The sequence below is a fragment of the Pogoniulus pusillus genome, chromosome W (genome assembly GCF_015220805.1).
Source record: "Pogoniulus pusillus isolate bPogPus1 chromosome W, bPogPus1.pri, whole genome shotgun sequence".
In the NCBI taxonomy this organism is placed as follows: Eukaryota; Metazoa; Chordata; class Aves; order Piciformes; family Lybiidae; genus Pogoniulus; species Pogoniulus pusillus.
This window is the reverse complement of record NC_087308.1, coordinates 7,832,060-7,859,389: the sequence shown is the minus strand read 5'-3', so window position 1 is coordinate 7,859,389 and position 27,330 is coordinate 7,832,060. Positions and strand designations below refer to the sequence as shown.

Below are 27,330 nucleotides of genomic sequence, written 5' to 3'. Positions count from 1 at the left end.
GTCCGAAGTCACTTGCCACTCCTTGACAGGTCCTTTCACTCGTGAGGCATGCGTCCACCCTCTCCGCTGTGCTGATGGCCGTTTCTGTTGTGAGCAACACAAGAAAAGGGCCTTCCCACATGGGTAACAAAGTTTCTTCTTTCCAAGTCTTTATCAGTACCTTATCACCAGGTTTAATTTTATGGATTGCAAACCCCAGAGGTGGAGTTTGATTCAGCATCCCCATCTCCCCTAAATCATGTTGCCTTTTGGAGATTTCTATGACATGCTTCTGGATGTTTTTATCCTCTATCAATTTGTTATCCATGGGCATCCCGGCCGAATATGGCATTCCGTATAGCATTTCGTAGGGGGAAAGTCCCGTGCTACCATGCGGCTTTGTCCTTAGGTTTAACAATGCTATAGGTAGACATTTAATCCATGATAATTGAGTTTGCAACATTAATTTTGCTAATTGTTGTTTTAGTGTTTGATTCATTCATTCAACTTTCCCTGAACTCTGGGGGTGCCATGGAGTGTGATATTCCCATGAAATACCTAAGGTTTCTGATAGTTTCCTAATTATTTTTGAAGTGAAATGTGTCCCTTGATCTGAATCAATATGTTCCACTATTCCATACCTTGGTATTATATTTTCCAATAATACCTTTACCACCATATGTGCAGTTGCTCTGCTCACTGGGTAAGCTTCCACCCATTGGGTTAGGTGATCTACTATAACTAATAAATATTTTATCCTTCCTGCTTTAGGTAATTCTGTAAAATCTATTTGCACTCGTTCGAATGGTCGATATGCTGTTTTTCTCCCTCCCCGAGATTTTTGCTTAAATCCTGCCTTGTTTACCCTTTTACAGATTAGACATCCCTGTGTGATCTGTTTTGCTATATCGTATATCCCTATACACCCAGACTGTTTCAGGAACTGGTCTCCTAATGCTTTGGTTCCACAGTGAGTCTGATTATGCAGTCTTTGAAGAATTTGTCAGCTGCATGCCTTGGGCAAAATCTCCCTCCCGTCCGGGAGCTGCCACTTCCCATCTTTAAACTCTGCTCCCATCTTCTTGATCTTATCCTCCTCTTCCTGTGAAAACTTTTTTCCCATAAATGTGTTAATTTCCTGTTCTTGGTGAAGTGTATAAGTCTCACAAGGGCCGCCTTCACCTTGAACTGCAGCCTTTTGGGCCTCTATATCAGCCCTGTTGTTTCCCCGAACTCGTAAATCAAATCCTTGTTGGTGGCCCTTTATATGTACTACAGCAACCTCCTTTGGTCCCCTTAATTCCTTTAATATCAGGGTTATCAATTCTTGATGAATCAATCCTTTTCCTTGGGTATTTATGAGTCCTCTTTCTTCCCATATTTCCCCAAATGTATGCACCACTCCATAGGCATATTTAGAGTCTGTGTAGATGGTTCCTGTTTTGTCCTTTAATAATTTAAGAGCCCTGTAAAGGGCGTACAACTCACAGGCCTGAGCTGACCATGACAGATTTAGGGACCCTGATTCCACTGTCTCTGACTCCCCATTAATTATCGCATATCCTGATTTCCGTTTCCCTTCTATAACTCTAGAGGATCCATCCACAAACAATTTTTCCCCTTGATCTAGTTCACTTTCCTGAAAGTCTGGTCTGACCTTCGTCTGAGTTTCTATAACCCTTATACAGTCATGTTCCAAATTGTCTGGGGGTTTCCCATATAAGAATTGAGCAGGATTCTGAGCAGCTGTTATCTTTAATTCCAAATTTGGAGAGTCAATGAGTATGGCTTCATATTTCAGTATTTGGCTGTTCATGAGCCATCTCTCTGCTTTCTGTTGTAACACTCCCCTCACATTGTGGGGGGTGTAAACTGTCAATTGAGCATGTAAGGTTATTCTTCTTGCTTCCTCAATTAATAAAGCTGTGGCCACCAAGGCTTGAAGGCAAGCTGGCCATCCTCTGCTTACCGGGTCAAATAATTTTGAACAATATGCCACTGGTTTCTTGCTCCCTGCCCAATCTTGAGCCAGTACCCCATAAGCGGTTTGGTTTGAAATATTTACAAACAAATAAAAAGGCCTTCCCAAATCTGGTAAGCTCAAAATGGGGGCTTGCAATAAAATATTTTTAAGGTCGCTCAACCTCTGCTCATCTTCTTGAGTCCACCTGGGACGTTCATGTGTGAGTTTTTCATATAGAAATTTTACCCTTTCGCTATATCCTTCTATCCATTGTCTACAATATCCAAGGAGTCCCAATAACTGTCTGACTTCCTTCTTATTTTCTGGAGTCTTCATCCCCAAGATCCCAGATATTCTTTCAGGGTCTAGTTTCTTTTCCCCTTTGCTCAACCAGTGTCCTAAATACTTTACTTCTTGTTCCACAAATTGTAGCTTTTGTTTTGATACCTCAAGTCCTTTTGCTCCTAAAAAATTTAGAGTCTGTATGGTGGCTTCTCAGACTACCTCTTCAGTTTTTCCTGCTATCAATAAATCATCCACATACTGCAGCAATTTTATCCCTTCTGAAAACACCAGCTGTTCTAATAGCTTCTCCAATGTCTGACCAAATAAGTTGGGGGATTCTGTAAATCCCTGAGGTAATACCGTCCACCTTAACTGTTGCCTTCTCCCTGTCTCTGGATCTTCCCAATCAAAGGCAAAGTAATCCCGTGATTCTTCCTTTAGTGGGCAAGCCCAGAAGGCATCCTTCAGGTCTATCACACTGTACCACTGAAATTGTGTCCTTAGGAGAGTAACCCCTGCCACCGAATTAGGATCTATTCCTGAGTACATTTGTAAACTCTTTCTCAGCCTTTCCATCCATAATGTGGGGGATTCATCTTTTCCTTGTTCTTCCTCAAAGGCCTTGTTTATATTCTGTCCTCGGGGGACTGCTTCCTTTATTCCTTGTATTATTAGGGTTCTTAGGTCTCTCATTTTCTGCCTTCCAAGGGGTTGCTGATGATCCCAATGGGGATCCACATTTGGCCATTTCTGATCTCCGGGGGGGACATTTTGATTCTGGTGTTCCCATATTCTCATTCCAGCTTGTCTGATCATTCCCCTTTCTTCAACAGTCAATAGGATACCCAAAATTGACTGTATTTCCTCCCACGTATATGTGCTGGGACCTAAAAATTGGTCTAGTCTCTCAGCCACTCCTAAGGGATCATCCAGTAACGTTCCCATTTCCTTCTTAAAATTTCTTACATCAGTCGTGTTCAATGGTATCGCCACGAATCCTATCCCTCCTTGATTGCCCCCCAAAGGGACTTCCCTTAGGGGATACAGGTCAGCCCCTGCATTCTCCCTTGTCCTGCTCCTCGTTCTAGTAGCTGGGGGTTGATTATCCTGCAGAAGCGGCACGGGGGGAGAGGGGGGGCTGAGGCAGCAGCGGTGGAGGGGGGGAGGGGGGGGCTGAGGCAGCAGCGGTGGCGAGGGGGAGAGGGGGGGCTGAGGCAGCAGCGGCGGCAAGGGGGAGAGGGGGGGCTGAGGCAGCAGTGGCGGCGAGGGGGAGAGGGGGGGCTGAGGCAGTGTCGTGGAACGCAGTTTCGCGGCAGAGTTTATGGGGAAAATACGTGAGGCGTTGACTATTTTATCAGTGATTTATTGCAAAGAATGCGAGTTCCCTCTTCCCGAAACTACACCACCACTGTGAATTCTTTTGATTGAGATCAAAGCAACATTTCCGAAAATGGCAAATTAAAGAGTCTATGATGTTTAAAGAGAGTTCTTTTGAGTCTCTGAGGTTTGAGTTAACAGTTCGTCAGCTACTCACAGTCTGTAGCTTGGTAGGGAGTCCCTTTCTCCCGGTGAGGGTCCAGGTATGTGCAGGCTTTCCTGCCTCTGCGGCTCGGGGTATCCGCCCGAGGCGAGGCTAGATCGGCAAGCAGCTTGTTGTCCGAGGAAGGAGCGAGGGTGAGGTCCAGAAAGGCAAGGGCACAAGGGCCAAAAGCCTCGATCCTGGCCTGTCCACCATTTTTATAATGTTCCAAAATAGGACTAGCCCACAACTCGGACCACTTTTATGTTGTTCACATACATTGGTAAAAAACAATAAGCAACTTATACAATTGGATAACATTACCTAAAACAATATAAAGACCACTCCTCAGGCCAGCCCACCTGCAGGTGCTGGGCAGGCCTAAGACAGTCGTTTCTACTAACCAAAACAATACCCTGTTGTCTGGAAAGCAAGGCCAAGTGAAAGGGAAACATGGCCAGTGTTTACCTTTCACTTACCCTAGGGAGAAATCTTCCCATGGGACTGAAAGATTGTTTTGGTTTTCCGATGCTTCTGGCTTGAATGTGAGGCATTAGAAATCTGCATGACATGGAGACTTTAGAGGGGCTTTTGCTACTCTCCATGACAGGCAGGTGGTAAGTTATCTAAGGGCTCCCATTCCTCCCTCTTCTCCCTCCCTCCTCCTTCTGCTGTTAGAGCGTACAGCGCTGTAACTTTTCTTTCTGCTGATAGTTTCCAGAGCTCAGCATATTCACCCTCCTCCAGGCTTAACATTTTCTTGTTGCCTACATATTCTACTAGGGCTTGACAAACCCAGTCCTCAAAAGACCCAAACATAGGCCAATACACATGTGGCTGTATTGCTTTCTTTTGGCCATATTCTCATACAATAATGGACTAATTTAATTTTTGTTTTTCCCTTTCTGGGGCCCCTATCATTCCAATATTTAATCATTAAACCCAACAGGCTTTCTGGGGGAATATCTGGTAACTTTGTTTCGCTCCCTTTGTTAGGGTCTCGGGTCCTTGACTTAGTTTGACCCATCTTTCCTGACTGCCTAAAAGAGTGTCTTGCAGGGGGTTAAAAGACCCTCTTTTAACCCACCCACGAATCCTATAGGAATCGCTTCGTTCCTTTACCGGCCAAGTCCCTCACGGGAGTTTGTAACCGTGGCTTATTGGACCTCCGCACTCGCTTCGGAGTCAGACTTCGTCTCAAACACACTCTTTCACACCAGGCAATCGAATCCCACCCAACTGAATGGATTCCGCAATACTCACGACTGTCGTCTTCGCTCGGGTCTGTGCGCACAGAAATAAGGGTCTATAAAAGCAGCTGCAGCCTCATCAGGGAGCTCAAAAAAATGTATTGGTTGATTCCATCTGGATTCAGGGTACCACCAGCCCCGACCGGCCCTCCCCAGGGAGCCACCAAGAGGTGGGGGCGCCCCTCCCTAGGTGAACCTCCAGGGTCTAGTGATATATCCCGGACGAGCCCCCAAGTTGTCATAAATAACAGGCATAAACTTGCGTTCATGCAAGTTAAGGCTTTAATAGAGTTGCAGGAATCAAGCAATGTATAGGCCTGGGTGCGTGGGGGAGGCTCTGCTCTACCCTAATGCACACCTTTTGTTTTCAGTTTTCTCTTTTTATATCCTATTCTATTGCATATTCATTACTAATTCTAAGAAAAGGTTGGGTTTTGCTTATCAGTTCTAAGAATGGGAGGTGTCTCTTCCACGCATGTCTCTTTTTACTCGGTGGTCCCTCTGGTGGTCTTCAGGGATGAAGTAAGGGGTCTTCAGGGATGAAGTAAGGGATCTTCCTCAAGTGTCCTCTCTGTGAACTCCAAACTAGTCCTCTGTTTGCTCATGCGCAAAGGCTGTCTCTTCCACCTACCTCACTCCACCAAGCTTTCTAGTTTCTAATTATTTATTGCTGTTATCTTAAGCCAAGTGTATGCTTTTGTGATGGTTGTGCAAGGAGGAGTGCAGCTCCATTCAAACCCCCCCCTTCCTCCCTGTCTGTGGCCTCTTGCCACGAATTGATCGGATGAAATATATATTTCTCACACACAGCAAATATAACTGTTAAAGTACGTCTCTCACAGAGAGAAAAAGTTTTGGAGAAGCTCTTTCGTAAGTTGAAAAAAAAAAGCGTCTCTCACAGGCTCAGACAGAGGGTGGGTGTAAACAGAGCAGTTTAGCAGGCTTTTGTGGTGATAATTGGGATACCTATGCTTGGAGAAGCTTACATATGCAAATAGCCTAGCTCCCTGGAGCAACACAGACCCACTGCTGTCCCCAACGCACCCACTCCCACCCCTCCAGACCCCAGGAGACGTCGAAAAAGCATGTCAGAAGTCCGACAGACCTGTCCCAAGCTGGACTCAGTCCTCTAACTTCTGGAGTCTGTCAGGAAGCTCTATCAGCTGTGCGTCTCTTCTGTGGGGTGCGTTCTGCTGGGGGGGCGAGCTACGAGGTGTGGGGGATGGTAAGGGTGGATCTGAGACTGCTTTCCTGGGGCTCTTGTCACTGGAGAAGGGGGCGGTGTCCGGTTCCCTGTGTGTGATCGCTTCTGCTGTCTCTTTTCCTCTGCTGTTCTCCCCTCTGCCTCTTTGTTGTTTTTTCCTTTTCCTTTTGAGAGTGAAGAATCTCCAGCCTTTCTTGGATGCTGTTGGTGGGGGCGCAGGGGGCTGCATTTTCAGACGGCAAACTGGACCTTGGCGATCGTGCGTAAAAGTTGCTTTAGTGGAATCCGTGGGCGGATGGTCGGTGTCGGCTATTGGCGGGTCATTAGCAGCACTCAGTAAATCAGTCACGGTACACACAGTTGCCGCTTTACAGCAGTGCCGAAAAACTTTTCAAACTGAGAAGGCTCTTTGCCGCCTTTGCCGGTTGAGCGCTTACTGCCGGTCGTTTCGATCGGAAAAGCAGGAGCAGCAACGAGCGTGCACACAGCAGCCATAGCGACCTGTCAGTCGTCTTTCATGTCCATTAAGGTATTTATTACGTCTCACCAGGTGGAACGGAGCTTTTGAGCGAATTTTAGAGTCTCTACCGTCAGTAATAACTGCTTCCCACAGTGCATCTCCCACTTCTCTCCAGCTCTCTGGTCTAAAAATCTGTGACAGTTTGGGCTCTTACCCGCCCCCCCACACTTTTGAATTTGCCCCAGCTAACTCAGACGGCCTCTGGGAATATAGATGAAGCAATTTATTTACAGCTAGCAGAATTTACAAGCAGCTATTTACGATATATACAGTTATATACAATTATATACAGAAATATACAAAGGATAAACAATACAAAAGCACAACTCCCCTCCCAGAAACCTGAGTCCCCAGGAGGGGCTCTCAAATTACCCCCACACCTCCCCCGGCCCTCTCAACCTTACCCCAGTTCTCATGAAGAAGAGAGGTGCGGCCAAGAGGTTAGGGAGCAAGGTTAGTAGGAGCAAGGTTAATGAGATGTGACTAGGTCTGAAGGCACAGGCAGAAGAAAAAGACAAAATGGAGAAAGTTTACTTCTTCTTCCCAGAGTTCTCAGCGTAACTGTGAGAGAAGGAGACACAATTGTTTTTCATTCCACTGCCCGTTATCTAGTTCTTTTACCAAAACATTCCAGCTTGCTTCTAACTAGCACAATCCACCCCTTGTCTACTTCACTCAGAGTATCGCTGAGAATTATCCAATCTAATCTAAACCAATATTTACACTAAAACAATATATACAAGTTCACACTTCAATCAGATGTAGGTGATTCAAAAGCTCAGAACAGGGACTTCCAGGTGACGTTGGGTTCGTGCTCACGTACTGTAGATTCTATTGTAGATTCTCTCAGTGTTGGGCGCCGATATTACCTAGAACAGAAAACTCCTAACAGCTTGTATTACACACTCTGAATTTAAACTCTCTCAGCTAAGGTTAGATTTCTCTGTGGAATACACTGAATTTCACCATTCTCCTGCATTACCCAGCATGTATGACCAGGACCTTCAGCAGACACCATCCCTCGGACAGGTTTCCCTTCGCCCGAAGGAGAAAATACCCAAACAGTTTTCCCTAACAGATTCTTTTCACGCACAACAGGAACTTTATCACCGTCTACTGTTTGGACCAAATCTGATTGTGCAGGTCCTGCTCTATTTACTGAACCTCTACTATTTACCAACCAGGTAGCTTGTGCTAAATGTTTGTCCCAGTTTTTCAGAGTTCCACCCCCCATGGCTTTTAGGGTGGTTTTCAGCAAACCATTGTAGCGTTCAATCTTCCCTGAAGCTGGTGCATAGTAGGGTATGTGATAGATCCATTCAATACCATGCTCTTTGGCCCAGTTTTTCACAAGATTGTTCTTGAAATGAGTACCATTGTCTGACTCGATTCTCTCTGGAGTTCCATGTCTCCACAAGATTTGTCTCTCCAAACCAACAATGGTGTTACGTGCAGTAGCATGTGGAACTGGATAGGTTTCCAACCATCCAGTGCTGGCTTCTACCATCGTTAGCACATACTGCTTGCCAGAACGAGATCGAGGTAAAGTGATGTAGTCAATCTGCCAGGCTTCACCATACTTGTACTTTGACCATCTCTCACCATACCATAAGGGCTTGATTCGCTTAGCCTGCTTAATAGCAGCACAAATGTCACAGTCATAGATGACTTGGGTGATAGCGTCCATGGACAAGTCAATTGACCTATCACGAGCCCATCAGTATGTTCCATCTCTGCCTTGATGTCCAGACGAATCATGGGCCCACCGAGCTAAGAACAGCTCACCTCGGTGTTTCCAATCAAGGTCAATGTCAAGTTCAGAGTTGGTATCAACTTGAGCAATCTTAGCAGCTTGGTCTGCCTTCTGGTTATGTTTATGTTCCTCAGTGGCTCTGCTCTTAGGCATGTGTGCATCTACGTGCCGCACCTTCACTGGAATTTTCTCCAGCCGTGCATCAATGTCCTGCCATAGATGAGCACACCAAATAGGCTTTCCTTTCCTCTGCCAACCATTCTTCTTCCAGTCCTTTAGCCAACCCCATAGAGCATTGGCTACCATCCATGAGTCAGTGCAGAGGTAAAGGATAGGCCAATTCTCATGTTCAGCCGCATCAAGAGCAAGTTGAACAGCTTTTACCTCAGCGAACTGACTGGATTCTCCTTCTCCATCTCTCTCTTTGATAACTTTCTTTGATCTTTCGTTTCGGTAACTCTCCTGGTAGGACTCCAAACCGCTGACTTCCATATTCTCTTGTTCCCAACAAGACGACAGGAACCATCTGTGAACAAAGCATAGTTCTTTTCCTGATCAGAGAGATCACCATAGGGAGGAGCTTCCTCAGCACGAGTTCTTTTCTCCTCTGGAGGTTTGGAACAGTCTGTGCCTTCCGGCCAGTTGTTGATCACCTCCACCAGACCAGGTCGGTCAAGATTACCCATTCGTGCTCATTGGGTTATCAAAGCCATCCATTTAGACCAGGTTGCATCTGTGGCATGATGCGGAGATGAACCTTTGCCTTTGAACATCCAGTTAAGAACTGGCAGTCTAGGAGCTAAAAGCAATTGTGACTCAGTTCCAATCACTTCAGAAGCTGCTTTCACTCCCTCATAGGCTGCTAGAATCTCTTTCTCAGATGCATTGTAATTTGTCTCTGAACCTATGTAGCAACATCCCCAGAAACCAAGTGGACGACCACGTGTCTCATTTGGAGCTCTCTGCCAATGACTCCAAGTTGGACCATTTTCACTGGCAGCCGTGTACAGAATGTTTTTAATGTCCGGACCAGATCTCACAGGTCCCAAGCCCACTGCATGGACTATTTCTCGCTTAATCTGATCAAAGGCTGCTTGTTGTTCAAGTCCCCACATGAAATTGTTTCTCTTACGAGTCACATCATGCAGAGGTTTGACAATCTGTCTGAAACCAGGAATGTGTTGTCTCCAAAATCCCACCACACCAAGAAAAGAAAGTGTGTCCTTCTTACTGGTGGGAACTGCCATGGTAGAGACTTTGTTGATCACATCCTGAGGAATGTAACGGCGACCATCCTGCCACCGCACTCCCAGAAACTGAATTTCTTTGGCAGGTCCTTTGACCTTGTTTCTCTTAATGGCAAAACCTGCTTGCAACAGAATGTCAATGATTTTGTTACCTTTCTCGAAGACTTCCTCAGCAGTTTGGCCCCACACAATGATGTCGTCGATGTACTGGATGTGCTCTGGAGCTTTACCTTTCTCCAGTGCATTGTGGATGACTGAATGACAGATGGTTGAGCTGTGTTTCCACCCCTGAGGCAAACGCTTGAACTGGTACTGGATTCCTCTCCAGGTGAATGCAAACTGAGGCCTGCACTCCTTTGCTATGGGAATAGAGAAGAAAGCATTAGCAATGTCTATGGTTGCATACCATTTAGCCTCCTTCGATTCCAGCTCGTACTGGAGTTCCAGCATGTCCGGCACAGCTGCACTCATGGGTGGCGTCACCTCGTTGAGGGCACGAAAGTCAATTGTGAGTCTCCAGTTGCCCGTAGATTTAAACACAGGCCAGATGGGACTGTTGAAAGGTGAATGAGCTTTCTCGATGACAGCCTGACTCTCCAATTGACGAATCAGCAGATGAATGGGCAAAAAAGAGTCACGGTTAGTTCTGTACTGCCTATGATGAACAGTTTGAGTTGCAATTGGCACTTCCAGGTCCTCTATGTCATGATGTCCCACAACTGCAGATTCATCAGAAAGTTCAGGTCTAATGGACAATTTCAATTTATCATCCTCAATCTCTACAGATGCTATTCCAGAAGCCCATTTATGACCCTTAGGATCTTTGAAACAACCTTGTCTCAAAAAGTCAATTCCCAAAATGCAAGGCGCATCAGGACCAGTTACAATAGTATGTGTCTTCCACTCTTTACCAGTTAAACTGATCTCAGCCTGTATCTTAGTTAACTCTTGAGATCCACCAGTGATTCCAAAGATAGAAATGGACTCTGTCCCTTTGCAATTAGATGGCAATAAAGTACACTGAGCACCTGTGTCAACTAAAGCCCTGTATTTCCGAACTCTTGAACTGCCAGGCCACCTAATGAATACATTCCAATAGATTTGGTTCTCTCCACTATTCCTTTCCTCCTCCTGGCTGGAGGCAGGGCACCCCCAATGCTGAACATGGCATGTGGGATGTACACAATGATTGGTGTTGTGAGAGGAACTTCAACTGTTGGAACAATTGCAGTTGCTCTCGGGAGCTGAAGAAGAGACAGCTACTTTTCGGGCATTACTGCCTCTGTTTCTGCCACTCTACAGTTCCCTGACCCTCTTTGAAAGACCTGATGTAGGTTTACCATCCCACTTGTTCATGTTCTCACTGTATGTGTCACGCAGAAGTGTCCACAGTGACGCACGTGATTTCTGATGTCTGGGTGGAATTTGTCTCCTCCTGGGCTGGAATTGCCTTGCAGGAGGTGGGTGTCTGTTCCTGACTGCAGAAACATGCACACATTCAGATGATGCAGGAATGGTATCCTTTACCAGATTAGTAATGTTTTTAAGATCCTCCTTCAGTTCTTTCATGCCATTTCTAATGCCATTCTCAATGCTATCCTTCATCTCTGTAGTCATAGTTTGTATGGCAGAGATTAGGCCAGAATGTGACAAGCTATCCTCTATCTGCCTGAGCTGATCAGTGAATTCACCAACAGTGAAAGATCTTCCATTATCACTCCTTGCTAGGAATTTACTGGCCAAGATGTTAGCATAGGATGAAGGAGCAAGTTTAATCAACTTCTTCATGAGGCCTGTTCCCAAAGGAATATCGTCAGGCTCATGAGTACCATGATCTCCATAAAGCACTTCCTTCACAGCAAACTCCTTCAGAAGCTTAATTCCCTGCTCAACGGTGTTCCACTTCTTGGCAGCCCATGGCAAATCATCCCGGGAAGGATATCTCATAGCCACAGCCAACAAAAGGCGTGTCCACAAGCTAACCCTACCAAGAGGACTTGCTAGGTATTTGTCCACTCCACTCTCCTTAGTGAGTGGTCCCAGCTGCTTGGCAGACTTGTCTCCTACCTGCAGAGCATTAGCACCAATGCCACGGCATCTCACTAGCCAGCTTAAGATTGGCTCACCTGATTCCCTTGTGTATTCCTTCCTAACTTCCCTGACCTCTCTGAGTGGATCCTTGGAGCCTTGGATGTCATCTTCCACCTCCTCTTCCCCCTGTTGATCTGGTGGTACTGGGCCTAACAGAACCTTCCTCATAGCACTCTCAAACTCATTGGAACCATCCTCTCTCTTGGCAGCTAACCTCACAGCACTCCTCTCACTTGAGTATTGTTGTCTCAGCACATTCGCGAGGTCTCGCAGACTAACTGCCTCCTCTTCCTCCTCTGGCTGCTGATCACCAGAGGTCCCCTCTCTTACATCCTCCTGCGAACCACTCTTTGTCTTAGCTTTTGCCTTAGCAGGTGCCAGAAAGGCCTGAACAGCAACAGACTTGGATGTGTCTGCTGGAGGATTTGAATCATTAGGGGTCTGACCTGGAGGGTTTGAATTATTTGGGGTCTGACCTGGAGCTTGTGAGTTCAAATCTGCCTTGCTTTTAACAGGAGGATTTTGGTTCTGGTCTGCTGGCTGGGGGTTCGAATTAGTTGAGCTGGTGTCATTAGGATTTGGACTGACTGGGCTAGCATTACCAGCATTAGTAGGATTATTTGCCTGCCCTTCTGGGGCTCCTGCCAAACTCTGTGGATTGTTGTTGTTGTTATCCTTATCATTGTTTATGTTATTGGCGGGAACATTGGCCGTGTTCCCAGCACTTGGAAAGGAGGGGCAGAGGCTGGCAAGGGGGAAGCCGATAACTGTGTTCCCTTGTTTTGCTGTGAAAGAGACTGCTTCTGAGACACAGAATTTTTCCTAGCTCTTACAGAAGCTGGTTTTGAATTTTTCACCAATAATGCCAAAATTAATATGAATATTAAAATCATGAGGCAAATATTAAAAACTGTGAGTAGCAAAACAGTTTTACACGAGCATGTGCCTAAGCAAACAGTTGGAATTCCTGTCTTAGGCTGAATAACTCTCATTAGAGCCGTATTTAAAGCAGAATTTCCATTGATTGTCATATTATTGACCAGAGCTCCTGTAATATCCTTGGTAATATTCTCAGAGATATTAAAACCAACATAACCAAGAATAAAATCACCCCAGCTCCAGAACATGCTTGAAAGCTTAGCTTTGACCTTCTTAAAAACTACATGAAGCAAGAAATAACCAATTTGATCTTTGATCCAGTTGTACACAAAAAACCAGAAAACAGGCCACACAATAATCCCCACCAAGTACAATAGCTGCTTGATTAGCTTCATCTTAATTCCCAGAGCTAATTTCCAATCACTCAAATCTATCTAGCCCCACGTTGGGTGCCAATTAAAAATGTGATGGTTTGGGCTCTTACCCGCCCCCCCACACTTTTGAATTTGCCCCAGCTAACTCAGACGGCCTCTGGGAATATAGATGAAGCAATTTATTTACAGCTAGCAGAATTTACAAGCAGCTATTTACAATATATACAGTTATATACAATTATATACAGTTATATACAATTATATACAGAAATATACAAAGGATAAACAATACAAAAGCACAACTCCCCTCCCAGAAACCTGAGTCCCCAGGAGGGGCTCTCAAATTACCCCCACACCTCCCCCGGCCCTCTCAACCTTACCCCAGTTCTCAGGAAGAAGAGAAGTGTGGCCAAGAGGTTAAGGAGCAAGGTTAGTAGGAGCAAGGTTAATGAGATGTGACTAGGTCTGAAGGCACAGGCAGAAGAAAAAGACAAAATGGAGAAAGTTTACTTCTTCTTCCCAGAGTTCTCAGAGTAACTGTGAGAGAAGGAGACACAATTGTTTTTCATTCCACTGCCCGTTATCTAGTTCTTTTACCAAAACATTCCAGCTTGCTTCTAACTAGCACAAAATCATATGGATCTGCTTCATAAAGTCCCTCTCTTCCTATTTGATCAACTCACAGAGCTTGTTATATCTGGCATAAGCCCTCTCACAGAGACTATGCTTGCCAAAAACACAGTGCTGCATCCCTTTCACAGCCTTACCCGCTTCTACGGAGTACTCGGCCACGGTCTGAGTGTCCGGCTACTTCCCCCTTTTTGCAGCACCCTCCATCCAGTGTCACCGGTGACATTACTTTCAATTCGAAATGTCTGCAGTTCGTCGGTGCCTTCCCGAGCCCCGGCCCATTATCACGGTCCTGCCCTCTGCCAGTCTGCAATACCTCATCTTCCCCGAGTCCAGGCTACCTCTGTTCAGGCGCCATTTGCCAGCGTAGCACCATGAGAGTAACAATTGTAAACACCAATGTGGTTAGATAATCGTTCTCCGTTTATTTCCATGAATACAGCGACTTATATGCTCACTTGGAAGAGATGTGCATAGCTAACTTAGTTAAGATTAGTACATGTGGAAGGCACAGATAGGCTTAAAGTTATGCATGAGGTAGAGATAGGTTATCTTATGTAAACAACCTGTAGGGTCAGCCCCCTGCGGCTGGCAGACACTGCCTCCTTGCAGCTGCATGTGGGGGACTGTTATTCACCACCTGGTTTCCTGCCTCCGGGATGGATCCAAGGACACTCTGAAGCACGGGGTTGCACTGTTTATCAATTCACAGTATCACAGTATCACCAAGGTTGGAAGAGACCTCATAGATCATCAAGTCCAAGCCTTTACCACAGAGCTCAAGGCTAGACCATGGCACCAAGTGCCACATCCAATCCTGCCTTGAACAGCTCCAGGGACGGAGACTCCACCACCTCCCCGGGCAGCCCATTCCAGTATCCAATCACTCTCTCAGTGAAGAACTTTCTCCTCATCTCAAGCCTAAATTTCCCCTGGCATAGCTTGAGGCTATGTCCCCTCTCGTTCTGGTGCTGGCCACCTGAGAGAAGAGAGCAACCTCCTCCTGGCCACAACCTCCCCTCAGGTAGTTGTAGACAGCAATAAGGTCACCCCTGAGCCTCCTCTTCTCCAGGCTAAACAATCCCAGCTCCCTCAGCCTGTCCTCGTAGGGCTTGTGCTCGAGATCTCTCACCAGCCTCGTCGCCCTTCTCTGGACACGCTCAAGCATCTCAATGTCCCTCCTAAACTGGGGGGCCCAGAACTGAACGCAGTACTCAAGGTGTGGTCTAACCAGTGCAGAGCACAGGGGCAGAATGACCTCCCTGCTCCTGCTGACCACACCATTCCTGATGCAAGCCCGTATGCCACTGGCTCTCTTGGCCACCTGGGCACACTGTTGGCTCAGGTTCAGGTGGGTATCGATCAGCACCCCCAGATCCCTTTCTGTTTGGTTGCTCTCCAGCCATTGCCCCCCAGCCTGTATCTCTGCATGGGGTTGTTGTGGCCAAAGTGCAGCACCCGGCACTTGGAGTTATTGAACGCCATCTGTCCAGGCGGTCAAGATCCCGCTGCAGAGCCCTTCTCCCCTCCAACCCAGCCACATCTGCCCCCAGCTGATGACTGACTTGATGCCCTCATCCAGGTCATCTATGAAGATGTTAAAGAGGATGGGGCCCAGCACTTATCCTTGAGGGACACCACTAGTGACCGGCCGCCAGCTGGATGTGGCACCATTCACCACCACTCTCTGGGCTCGTCCCTCCAGCCCGTTCCTAACCCAGCACAGAGTGTTGCCATCCAAGCCGCAGGCTGACAGCTTAGCCAGCAGTTTGCTGTGGGGGACAGTGTCAAAGGCCTTGCTGAAGTCCAGGTAGACCACATCCACAGGCCTCCCCACATCCACCAAGCAGGTCACCTGATCATAGAAGGAGATCAGGTTGGAGAGGCAGGATCTGCCCTTCCTAAATCCATGTTGGCTGGACCTGAGCCCTTTGCCATCCCTCAGGTGCGCAGTTATTGCCCCCAAGATAACCTGCTCCATCAGTTTCCCTGGCACTGAGGTCAGGCTGACAGGTCTGTAGTTCCCGGGTTCCTCCATCCGACCCTTCTTGTGGATGGGGATCACGTTGGCCAGTTTCCAGTCTCCTGGGACCTCTCTGGTGAGCCAGGACTGCTGGAAAATGATGGAGAGCGGCTTGGCCAGCTCATCTGCCAGCTCTCTCAGCACCCTAGGATGGATCCCATCTGGTCCCATGGACTTGTGGGTGTCCAGGTGGCTCAGCAGGTCCTGAACTAATTCCTCATGAATTTCCAGGGCAACACACCACTCCCCGACCCCATCCCCCAGTTCAAGAGGCCACATGCCCTGAACTCCTCCCTCCTTACTGTTGAAAACTGAGGCGAAGAAGGCATTCAGGACCTCAGCCTTTTCCTCGTCGTCTGTCGGAGTCTGGAGGCTGGTGAGAGGTGCGATCGGAGTACTGACGACTCGACTCAGCAGCTTGCTATGCATCAGTACAGCTTTATTAGGGTGGCAAAGCCTCTTATATAGTGCTCAGAGGAGGTGTATACCGTCAGCCTGGGGCTGGCACAAGTGGACAGTACAGATTGGCCCAGAGCCACGTGCAAGGTGCAGATAGGTTGCCCTGTGTCAGTAACAACCCGCAGTGTCCACCCGAGGGGGCTGAGCTCCCTGTAGCTGTGTCCGCCCTAGGGGCTGGCAGGTCCAGCCCCCTGCGGGTGTGCGTGGGTTGCTCACTGTAGCTTCCAGCTCAAGGACATTCTCCCATCACAAGTTCTCATGTTTACAGCTCATGTCCCGCTGCGGGAGAATTCTCCCACAGTCGTCAGTTATAATGTTCCCCTCCTGGTCCAGTAAGGAGTGGAGGCTCTTCTTGCCCTTCTTTTTAGAATTGATAAATTTAGAAAAGTGCTTTTTGTTATCTTTCACGGAAGTGGCCAGCCTAAGTTCTATCTGGGCCTTAGCCTCTCTAATTTTTCTCCTGCATAATCTGGCTACATCCTTAAACACGTCAGGAGAAGCCTTCCCCTCCTTCCAAAGGTGATACACCCTCTTTTTTTCCCCCAATTCCTTCAGCAGCTGTTTGCTCATCCAGGCTGGTTGCCTTCCCCGCCGGCTCGTGTTTCGGCACATGGGAACTGCCAGCTCCTGTGCCTTCAAGAGCTGTTTAAAGTAGGTCCAACCATCCTGGACCCCTTTGTTCTCAAGGACTGCTGCCCAGGGGACTTTGCAAATAAGTTTCTTGAACAATTTGAAGTTTGCCCTCCGAAAGTCCAAGGTGTGGGTTCTGTTACAGTTCCTCCCTATCTCCCTGCATAATGAAAACTCCACTATCTCGTGATCACTATACCCCAGGCAGCCTCCCACTGTCACATCTCCCACCAGCCCTTCTCTGTTGGAAAACAGCAGGTCAAGCTGAGTTTGACCCCTAGTAGGCTCACTTAACAGCTGGGTCATGAAGCTGTCCTCCATGCACTCTAGAAATCTTCTGGACTGCCTCCTCTCTGCTGAATTAAGTTCCCAGCAGATATCTGGCAGGTTAAAGTCACCCACAAGAACAAGATCTGATGATCTTGAGACAGCCTCCAATTTTTTGTAAAATATCTCATCAGTTTCGTCATCCTGGTTGGGTGGTCCATAACAGACTCCAACCAGGATGTCAGATTTGTTAGTCCTCCCTCTGATTTTAACCCACAAGCTCTCAATCCCTTCGTCCCTCACCTCAAGCTCTGTGGCAAGGAGTGACTCCCTAATATACAGGGCCACCCCTCCTCCTCTTCTCCCTTGCCTATCTCTCCTGAAGAGGCTGTATCACCCCAGTATAGCACTCCAGTCATGCCTGTAATCCCTTCAAGTTTCTGAAATGGCGACTATATCATAGTCACCCTGGTGGACCAGGACTTCCAGTTCCTCCTGCTTGTTACCCAAGCTGCGTGCATTGGTGTAGATGCACTTTAGCTGGGCTCTCGATTCCTCAATTGACTCTAGTTTCCATCCCACTCCTTCTCAGAGAGAGTAATTGCCTCACTCACCCCCCTCAGATCTAGTTTAAAGCCCGCCTACAGTACCAGAACTCTCCTGCCCCTCCTAGACAACTGCACCCCATCAGGATCGAGCAGGTCTGGCTCAGTAAAAGTTTCCCCATGGTCAAAGAACACAAAGTGCCGCCGCTGGCACCATCCCTTGAGCCAGTTGTTGATGGCATTGGTTCTGTTCCTCCTCTCTGTGAACTCCCTTGCCACAGAGGGAACTGAACAGAACACCACCTGTGCTCCCGCCCCATCTATCAATTTCCCCAGGGCCTTAAATTCCTTTTTAATTGCCCTGGTGCCCTTCTTCTCAATCTCATCCCTGCCAGCCTGTATTACCAGCAAAGGGTAATAATCAGAGGGATGGATTAGGTTTGGGAGTCTCCTGGCAATGTCCCTAACCTGGGCACCAGGAAGGGAGCAGACCTCCCTGTGGGATGGGTTGGGACGACAAATGGGTCCCTCTGCCCACCTCAAGACCGAGTCGCCAACAACTATAACCCTTCTCTTTTTCTTTGTTTTTGTGGAGCTAGTCACTACAGTTGGTGGGGACTGCTCCACCCTAGGCATCATCCCAGATGGCTGCTCCTCAGCCCTCTCATCCTCCCTGCCCTCTGCATGCAGGGCCTCATACTTGTTGTGCAAGGGCAATTGAAGAGGAGGAGAGGGCTGGGGTGGATTTCCCTTGCTGCCTCTGACAGGGATCTGTACCCATCCCTCCCTGTTTCCAGGAGCAGTTCCCTTAGCAGGGGCGATCTGCAGGGCCTGCTCCCACAGAAACAGCTCCCTTTCATTTTCCCTTATTGACCTGAGCCTGGATACTTCATCCTTCAGCTCAGCCACTTCATCTTTCAATTCTGCCACCAAGGTGAGGAGAATGTTCACCTGCTCACACCTGGCGCAATTGTTCGCCCCTTCTCCCTCTATGGCAAGTGACAGGCTCCATCACTCCCTGCAGCCAGTAGCCTGGACTCCTGTGTGTTGTTGGGTCAAATCTGTCTGGGTGCACACGCTTTTTCTGCCCTTCATCGTGTGAGTGACAGCCATGGTGCACAGTGGTATTGACAGTTATAAACAGACAAAAAAAAAAAATCCATCCATATTAAATATATACTTTTTATTTTTTAAGTTACTGAAAAGTGTCTGAAACAAGGGCTCTTTTGAGCTGTGTGGCTTGTAGTAGTATACCTGATGTACTACAGAATCAGTGTTTTGAAGCTCAGGAATATTAGCCATTCTGGTTGACTCTGAGGTTTTAGATCATCTGACTTGGCAAGTATAGTGGCAGAGTAACTTGGTACTATGAAAAAAACCCAACTATTACTGTAAATATAATTAGTTTCTAAAATATGTTCGTATTTACTGTTTTCCACAAGAATCTCTTCTGTTCAACAACTTTAACTGTGACAATATTGGAGTGACAACTTCTGGAGTGCTTTCCAAGCTTTTAAACTTACATGTGTATATACAGGTGATAATGTTAGGTATCCTGTATTTTCCAGATGGTGAAACAGTAGGGAAAACTTTATCATTTTCTGTAGAGATAAAAGTGAAGTTAATAGAATACCTATTCTACTTAGTACTTCATAGAATAAACTACAGTGTCTGAGTAGAGGGGAGTTTACTGTTAATAAATATAAGCATGCTACTGAGTAAATAGTGAAGTCAAGAAAAGGAAAAAAATTAACCTTTATTTCTTTTGCTTGCTTTAACAGTTGTTACTCAGCCAATCCCGTTGGTTTCTCAATCTAGAACTTTGAAGAGTGAAGAGAAAGCTTCTGAATTGCCTAAACCAAAGAAAAACAGATGCTTCATGTGCAGAAAGAAGGTTGGCCTTACAGGTATGAGAACATTTTGTTAATATTGAACAGATTTATATGATTAGTTCTCTCTTAATAGATGAAATTTGTTGAAATATCCATAGCCATTAAAGTTACCTGCTCTTTCAAAATCCATATTGTTAGATGTCTGTAGTGGTTCTGGGAGTTATATGCCCCCTCACACAGTGAAATCACCCAGCCTAGACTCAGCTGGATGGAAGTTAAGGAATGAAGCTTTATATTCACAGCTTAGCACAATATACAAGCAGATATTTACAATTATACTATAGATATTTACAGCTATATAGAGAAATATACAAGTTAAAAGTAATACAAAACCACAATACCCCTCCCAGAAGTCAGAGTGCCCAGGAGGGACTCCCAACCACTCTTCCACCTTCTTTCCACCCTCCTACCTTATTCCAGAGTCTGCCTTATGTGCAAGGTGAGTTGGAAGAATTGGCAAGGGAGTTAATGCTTTGTTCTGTCTATCTTGGATGTAGGTGATGTAAAAGCTCAGAGAACAGTAAACAGCTTGTCTCTTCACAGATGAAACGAGAACAGGGACTCCCAAGTGACATTGGGTTCATGCTCACGAACTGTAGATTCTCTCATAGATTTTCTCATTGGATACCAGTTAGTACCTAGAACAGAAAAATCCTAATTACTTGTATTATGGACTCTGAATTTAAACTCTCTCAGCTAAGGTTAAATTTCTCTGTTGAATACACTGGACTTCACCATTCTCCTGTATGACCTATGTATGACCAGGACCTTCAGTAGAAACCACCCCTTGGACAGGTTTCCCTTCACTTGAAGGAGAAAATACCCAAAGTTTTCTGTAACAGATTCTTTTCATGTACAAAAGGAACTTTATCACTGTCCACTGTTTGGAAATAATCTGATTACAGAACCCCTACTATTTATCAAACAGGTAGCCTGCACTAAATTTTTATCCCAGTTTTTCAGAGTTCCACCTCCCATGGCTTTTAGGGTGGTTTTCAGCAAACCGTTGTAGCACTCAATCTTCCCTGAAGCTGGTGCACAGTAGGGTATATGGTAGATCCATTCAATACCATGCTCTTTGGCCCAGTTTTTCACAAGATTGTTCTTGAAATGAGTGCCATTGTCTGACTCGATTCTCTCTGGAGTTCCATGTCTCCACATGATTTGTCTTTCCAAGCCAAGAATGGTGTTATGTGCAGTAGCATGTGGAACTGGATAGATTTCCAGCCATCCGGTGCTGGCCTCTACCATCGTTAGCACATATTGCTTACCAGAATGAGAATGACATAAAGTGATGTAATCAATGTGCCAGGCTTTACCATACTTGTACTTTGACGATCGCTCACAATATAAGGGCTTGATTCTCTTAGCCTGCTTAATAGCAGCACAAATGTCACAGTCATCCATGACTCAGTGTAGAGGTATGTGATGGTTTGGGTGTTGGGTGTCCCCCCCCCCCCCCCACTTTGTAAACTCACCCAGACTAGACTCAGCCGGCTCTGGGAATATGAACGAAGCTATTTATTTACAGCTTAGCACAATATACAAGCAGATATTTACAATATATGCAGTTATATACAGAAATATACAAGTTAAAAGATAATACAGAAACACAACACCCCAACACCCCTCCCAGAAACACAATACACCTCCCAGAAATCAGAGTCCCCAGGAGGGCCTCTAAACCACCCTTCCACCTTCCTTCCACCCCTCTACTTTACCCAAGACTTTGCCTTATGCTCAAGGTAGCTTGGAGGGTTGTCCAGGGGGGTTAGGAAGCATATGGATTAGTCACACAGATGGCAGGTTAGGTGAGAGAGAGAAGTTCAGCCTCAGAGAGACAGAGAGCAACTCTGTTATCTATATTTATGTTCTTGTTCTTATACATTTCAGCAAGCGTATGACTGAACAAAGCATAGTTCTTTACCTGATCGAAGAGATCACCATAAGGAGGAGTTTCCTCAGCATGAGTTACTCTCTCCTCTGGAGGATTCGTTCAGTCTGTGTCTTCTGGCCAGTTGGTGTTCACTTGACCAGACCAGGTCGATAGAGATTACCCATTCATGCTCGTTGGGTTATCAAAGCCATCCATTTAGACCAGGTTGCATCTGTGGCATGATGAGCCTTTGCCTTTGAACATCCAGTTTAGAACTGGCAATTTAGGAGTTAAAAGCAATTGTGGCTCAGTTCCAATCACTTCAGAAGCTGCTTTCACTCCTTCATAGGCTGCTAGTATCTCTTTCTCTTTTGGGGTGTAATTTGCTCTGAACCTCTGTAGCTACGACCCCAGAAACCAAGTGGACGACCACGTGTTTCATTTGGAGCTCTCTGCCAAAGGCTCCAAGTTGGACCATTGTCACTGGCAGCCGTGTACAGAAGGTTTTTAATGTCCAGATCATTTCGAACATGTTCCAAGCCCACTGCATGGACTACCTCTCGCTTGATCTGATCAAAAGCTGCTTGTTGTTCAGGTCCCCACTCGAAATTGTTTCTCTTATGAGTCACATCATGCAGAGGTTTGACAATTTGACTGAAACCAGGGATGTGTAGTCTCCAAAATCCCACTGCACCCAAGAAAGAGAGAGTGTGCTTTTTATTGGGGGGAACTGCCATGGTGGAGACTTTGTTGATCACATCCTGAGGAATGTGACGGCGACCATCCTGCCACTGCACTCCGATAAACTGAATTTCTCTGGCAGGACCTTTGACCTTATCTTTCTTAATGGCAAAACCTGCTTGCAATAGAATGTCAATGATTTAGTTACCTCTCTCAAAGTCTTCCTCAGCAGTTTGGCCCTACACAGTGTTGTCATCGATGAATTGTATATGTTCTGAATCTTTACCTTTCTCCAATGCATTGTGGATGTGTGGATGACTGAGAGACAGAACGTTGAACTGTGTTTCCACCCCTGAGGCAAATGGTTGAACTGGTAGTGTATTCCTCTCCAGGTGAATGCAAACTGAGGCCTGCATTCCTTTTCTATGGGAATAGAGAAGTGTTGGTGAAAGCATGGCCAGAGTAATGACGGACACCGATATGGTTAGATCATACTCACTTTATTGCGGTGATATAGCGCCTTTTATGCTAAGCTTAGAAGAGGCGTATTCAGCTAGCTTAATTAAGATTGGTACACATGGAAGGCACAGATAGGTTAAGGCTATGCGTAAGGCAGAGATAGATTAAGGCTTAAATCTAAACAATTGTGGGGCCATCCTCTTGCAGTCAGCAGATCCTGCCCCTGCAGCTGGGACATGGGGGCTTTATCATTGACTTAGGTCCTGCCTCCGAGATGGGCTCAAGGACACTCTTTGCAGCACAGGTCGCTCATGTTTATCAAATCATGTCCTTTGTCAGCAAGAAATGCATCCACAATTCCTTTTTTCTATTTAGCAACCCAAGCTTGATCTGCAATTTTACACAGGCCCTGTTTAACACAAGAATAAATAATGCAACTACAAATCAATATTACTAAGATAAAAAAGAGAATTCTTAGGCCTTCCTTAATACACCTGTGAAGCCATGATGGCATGTCCCCAAATGTTTCTTAGCCAATCATCTAAGGGACTAACTTCTTGCTGGATTTTATTCGTGTGCTCTTTTAACCATTGTATGCTTTTGTATATAGATTCACTATGGCCTGAGAGATTCATACAACACATACCTTCAAAATCTTCACACCCATGACCTTGTGCTAAAAGCAGAATGTCCATAGCAGCTCTGTTTTCCAAAGTCGTATGTTGGACACTGTCAATGTCCAATAATAAACCCGACAGAGCTTTGCTAGTATGATTAGTTTGTTTAGCAAGCCAACAACCAAGCTTATCTAACAACCCCAGAGCTTTTACTGCTGTTCAAAAGACCAAAAATCCAGATGATCATCACAGTCACAGCAGAATGCATGTGCATTACATTTTCATTGGGCTCTGTAGTCGATGTTGTGGAATTGTATTTGTATTTGGAGTTACCAGAGAAAGACGTCCTAAACTACAGTGTCTTCCCCTTATATGTGAAGGAATAAGAGGCTAAGCCCCCACATATAAAAAAATGCTCCTGATGGCAATTGCAGAGGAACATTTCTTGATTTCAAAATGTTCCCAGTCATGTAGTTGCACTATTCATTTTCATTCCTATAAATAAGGTGGGCAGGAGAGACATCTCAGGCTCCAGACTGATTTTTTCCTGTATACCTGAATTTGACACAATAATCCGTTCTTATAGACCCTAGAAGCTCAAGTTCCTGCAGTTATAAATCAGTGTGATGGTTTGGGTGTTACCCTCCCCCCACACACCCCAGCTAACTCAGTCGGACTCTGGGAATATAAATGAAGCTATTTATTTACAGGTAGCACAATATACAAGCAGATATTTACAGTATATAAGGTTATATACAGAAATATACAAAGTAAAAACAATACAGAAGGACAACTCCCCTCCCAGAAAGCTGAGTCCCCAGGAGGGGCTCTCAACCACCCCTGCACGTTCCCCCTGCCCCTCTCAACCTTACCCCAGTCCCAGGAAGAAAAGAGTTTCAGCCAAGAGGTTAAGAAGCAAGGTTAGTGGCAGTGAGGTTAGGGAGATGCAGCTCAGTCCAAGCCCAGCCCGAAAGAGAAAACAAAATGGCGAAAATGTTATCTAATGTTTTCCCTTCTTGTTCCCATACATCTCAGCGAGACTGTGAGGGAAGTTGACATCACAATTGTTTTCCTTTTCACAGCTAATTATCTACTTTTTCTCACCAAAACATTGTAGCCTGCTTCAAACTAGCACAATCCACACCTGTCTACTACACTCAGAGTATTGCTAAGAACTATATCATCTAATCTAAACCAATATTTACACTAATGAATATCACAAGTTCAGTTCACACTTCAGCTACCTCAGATATAGGTGGTTCAAAAGCTCAGAACAGTTTGTCTCCTCACAGGTGAGACGGGAACATGGACTCCCAGATGACGTTGGGTTCGTGCTCACATAATGTAGATTCTCTCGTAGATCCTTTCATTGTTGGACGCCGATGGTACCTAGAACAGAAAACTCCTAACAGCTTGTATTACACACTCTGAATTTAAACTCTCTCAGCTAAGGTTAGATTTCTCTGTGGAATACACTGGATTTCAACATTCTCCTGCATTACCCAGTAGGTATGACCAGGACCTTCAGCAGACACCACCCCTCGGACAGGTTTCCCTTCGCCCGAAGGAGAAAATACCCAAACAGTTTTCCCTAACAGATTCTTTTCAAGTACAACAGGAACTTTATCACCGTCTACTGTTTGGAACAAGTCTGATTGTGCAGGTCCTGCTCTGTTTACTGAACCTCTACTATTTACCAACCAGGTACCTTGTGCCTACAGGATGGCCAAAGCACCTACAGGATGGCCAAGGGATCAGGCCCAGCCAGCATGGGTTTAGGAAGGGCAGGTCCTGCCTCACCAACCTGATCTCCTTTTATGATCAGGTTACCCGCCTGGTGAATGTGGGGAAGGCTGTGGATGTAGTCTACTTGGACTTCAGCAAAGCCTTTGACACTGTCTGCCACAAGAAGCTCCTAGCCAAGCTGGCAGCTCATGGCATGGACAGATTCACTCTGTGCTGGATCAAGAACTGGCTGGATGGCAGAGCTCAGAGAGTGGTGGTGAATGGTGCCACATCCAGTTGGCAGCCAGTCACTAGTGGTGTTCCCCAAGGATCAGTACTGGGCCCAGTCCTGTTCAATATCTTTATTGATGATCTGGACGAGGGGATTGAGTCCAGCATCAGTAAGTTTGTAGATGACACCAAGCTAGGAGCAGGTGTTGATCTGTTGGAAGGTAGGAGAGCCCTGCAGAGGGACCTGGACAGGCTGGATGGGTGGGCAGAGGCCAATGGGATGAGATTTAACAAGGCCAAGTGCAGGGTTCTGCACTTTGGCCACAACAACCCCAAGCAGTGCTATAGGCTGGGGACTGAGTGGCTGGAGAGCAGCCAGGAAGAAAGGGACCTGGGGGTACTGATAGATAGTAAGCTGAAGATGAGCCAGCAGTGTGCCCAGGTGGCCAAGAGAGCCAATGGCATCCTGGCCTGCATCAGGAACAGTGTGACCAGTAGGACAAGGGAGGTTATTCTTCCCCTGTACTCAGCACTGGTCAGGCCACACCTTGAGTACTGTGTCCAGTTCTGGGCCCCTCAATTCAAGAAAGATGTTGAGGTGCTGGAAGATGTCCAGAGAAGGGCAACAAAGCTGGTGAGGGGCCTGGAGCACAAATCCTATGAGGAGAGTTTGAGGGAGCTGGGCCTGTTTAGCCTGGAGAAGAGGAGGCTCAGGGGTGATCTTATTACTGTCTACAACTACCTGAAGGGGCATTGTAGCCAGGTGGGGGGTGGCCTCTTCTCCCAGGCAACCAGCAATAGAACAAGGGGACACAGTCTCAAGTTGTGCCAGGGTAGGTATAGGCTGGATATTAGGAAGAAGTTCTTCACAGAGAGAGTGATTTCCCATTGGAATGGGCTGCCCAGGGAGGTGGTGGAGGCACCGTCCCTGGGGGTCTTCAAGAAAAGACTGGATGAGGCACTTAGTGCCATGGTCTAGTTGATTGGTTCGGGCTGGGTGATAGGTTGGACTGGATGATCTTGGCGGTCTCTTCCAACCTGGTTGACTCTATGATTCTATGATGATTCTAAATGTTTATCCCAGTTTTTCAGAGTTCCACCCCCCATGGCTTTTAGGGTGGTTTTCAGCAAACCGTTGTAGCGCTCAATCTTCCCTGAAGGTGGTGCATAGTAGGGTATGTGGTAGATCCACTCAATACCGTGCTCTTTGGCCCAGTTTTTCACAAGATTGTTCATGAAATGAGTGCCATTGTGTGACTCAATTCTCTCTGGAGTTCCATGTCTCCACATGATCTGTCTCTCCAAGACAAGAATGGTGTTACGTGCAGTAGCATGTGTAACTGGATAGGTTTCCAGCCATCCGGTGCTGGCCTCTACCATCGTTAGCACATACTGTTTGCCAGAATGAGATCGAGGTAAAGTGATGTAGTTGATCTGCCAGGCTTCATCATACTTGTAGTTGGACCATCTCTCACCATGCCGATAAGGGCTTGATTCGCTTAGCCTGCTTAATAGCAGCACAAATGTCACAGTCATGGATGACTTGGGTGATAGCGTACATGGACAAGTCAATTGACCAATCACGTGCCCATTGGTGTGTTGCATCTCTGCCTTGATGTCCAGATGAGTCATGGGCCCACCGAGCTAAGAACAGCTCACCTTGGTGTTTCCAATCAAGGTCAAGATCAGAGTTGCTATCAACTTGAGAAATCTTAGCAGCTTGGTCTGCCTGCTGGTTGTAGTGATGTTCCTCAGTAGCTCTGCTCTTAGGCATGTGTGCATCTACGTGCCACACCTTCACTGGAATTCTCTCCAGCCGTGCATCAATGTCCTGCCATAGATCAGCACACCAAATAGGCTTTCCTTTCCTCTGCCAACCATTCTTCTTCCAGTCCTTTAGCCAACCCCATAGAGCATTGTCTACCATCCATGAGTCGGTGTAGAGGTAAAGGATAGGCCAATTTTCACGTTCAGCCGCATCAAGAGCAAGTTGGACAGCTTTTACCTCAGCGAACTGACTGGATTCTCCTTCTCCATCTCTCTCTTTGATAACTCTCCTGGTAGGACTCCAGACTGCTGACTACCGCCTTCGCTTGTTCCCAACGAGACGACAGGAACCATCTGTGAACAAAGCATAGTTCTTTTCCTGATCAGAGAGATCACCATAGGGAGGAGCTTCCTCCGCACGAGTTATTTTCTCCTCTTTTCTTCCGGCCAGTCGGTGATCACCT

The 27,330-nt window shown here is 46.4% G+C and overlaps 1 protein-coding gene across 4 annotated transcripts in view; it reads left to right on the top strand.

Annotated features, from left to right (window-relative positions):
• The window catches only part of LOC135192843 (AN1-type zinc finger protein 5-like), a 129,154-nt gene that overhangs the window by 29,456 nt on the left and 72,368 nt on the right, over window positions 1-27,330 (top strand). For all 4 annotated transcript variants that reach the window (XM_064176228.1, XM_064176227.1, XM_064176226.1 and 1 more), the window contains exon 5: window positions 19,400-19,525. In XM_064176228.1, coding sequence (XP_064032298.1) covers window positions 19,400-19,525 — 126 coding nt within the window. The remainder of the gene's footprint in view (window positions 1-19,399; window positions 19,526-27,330) is intronic.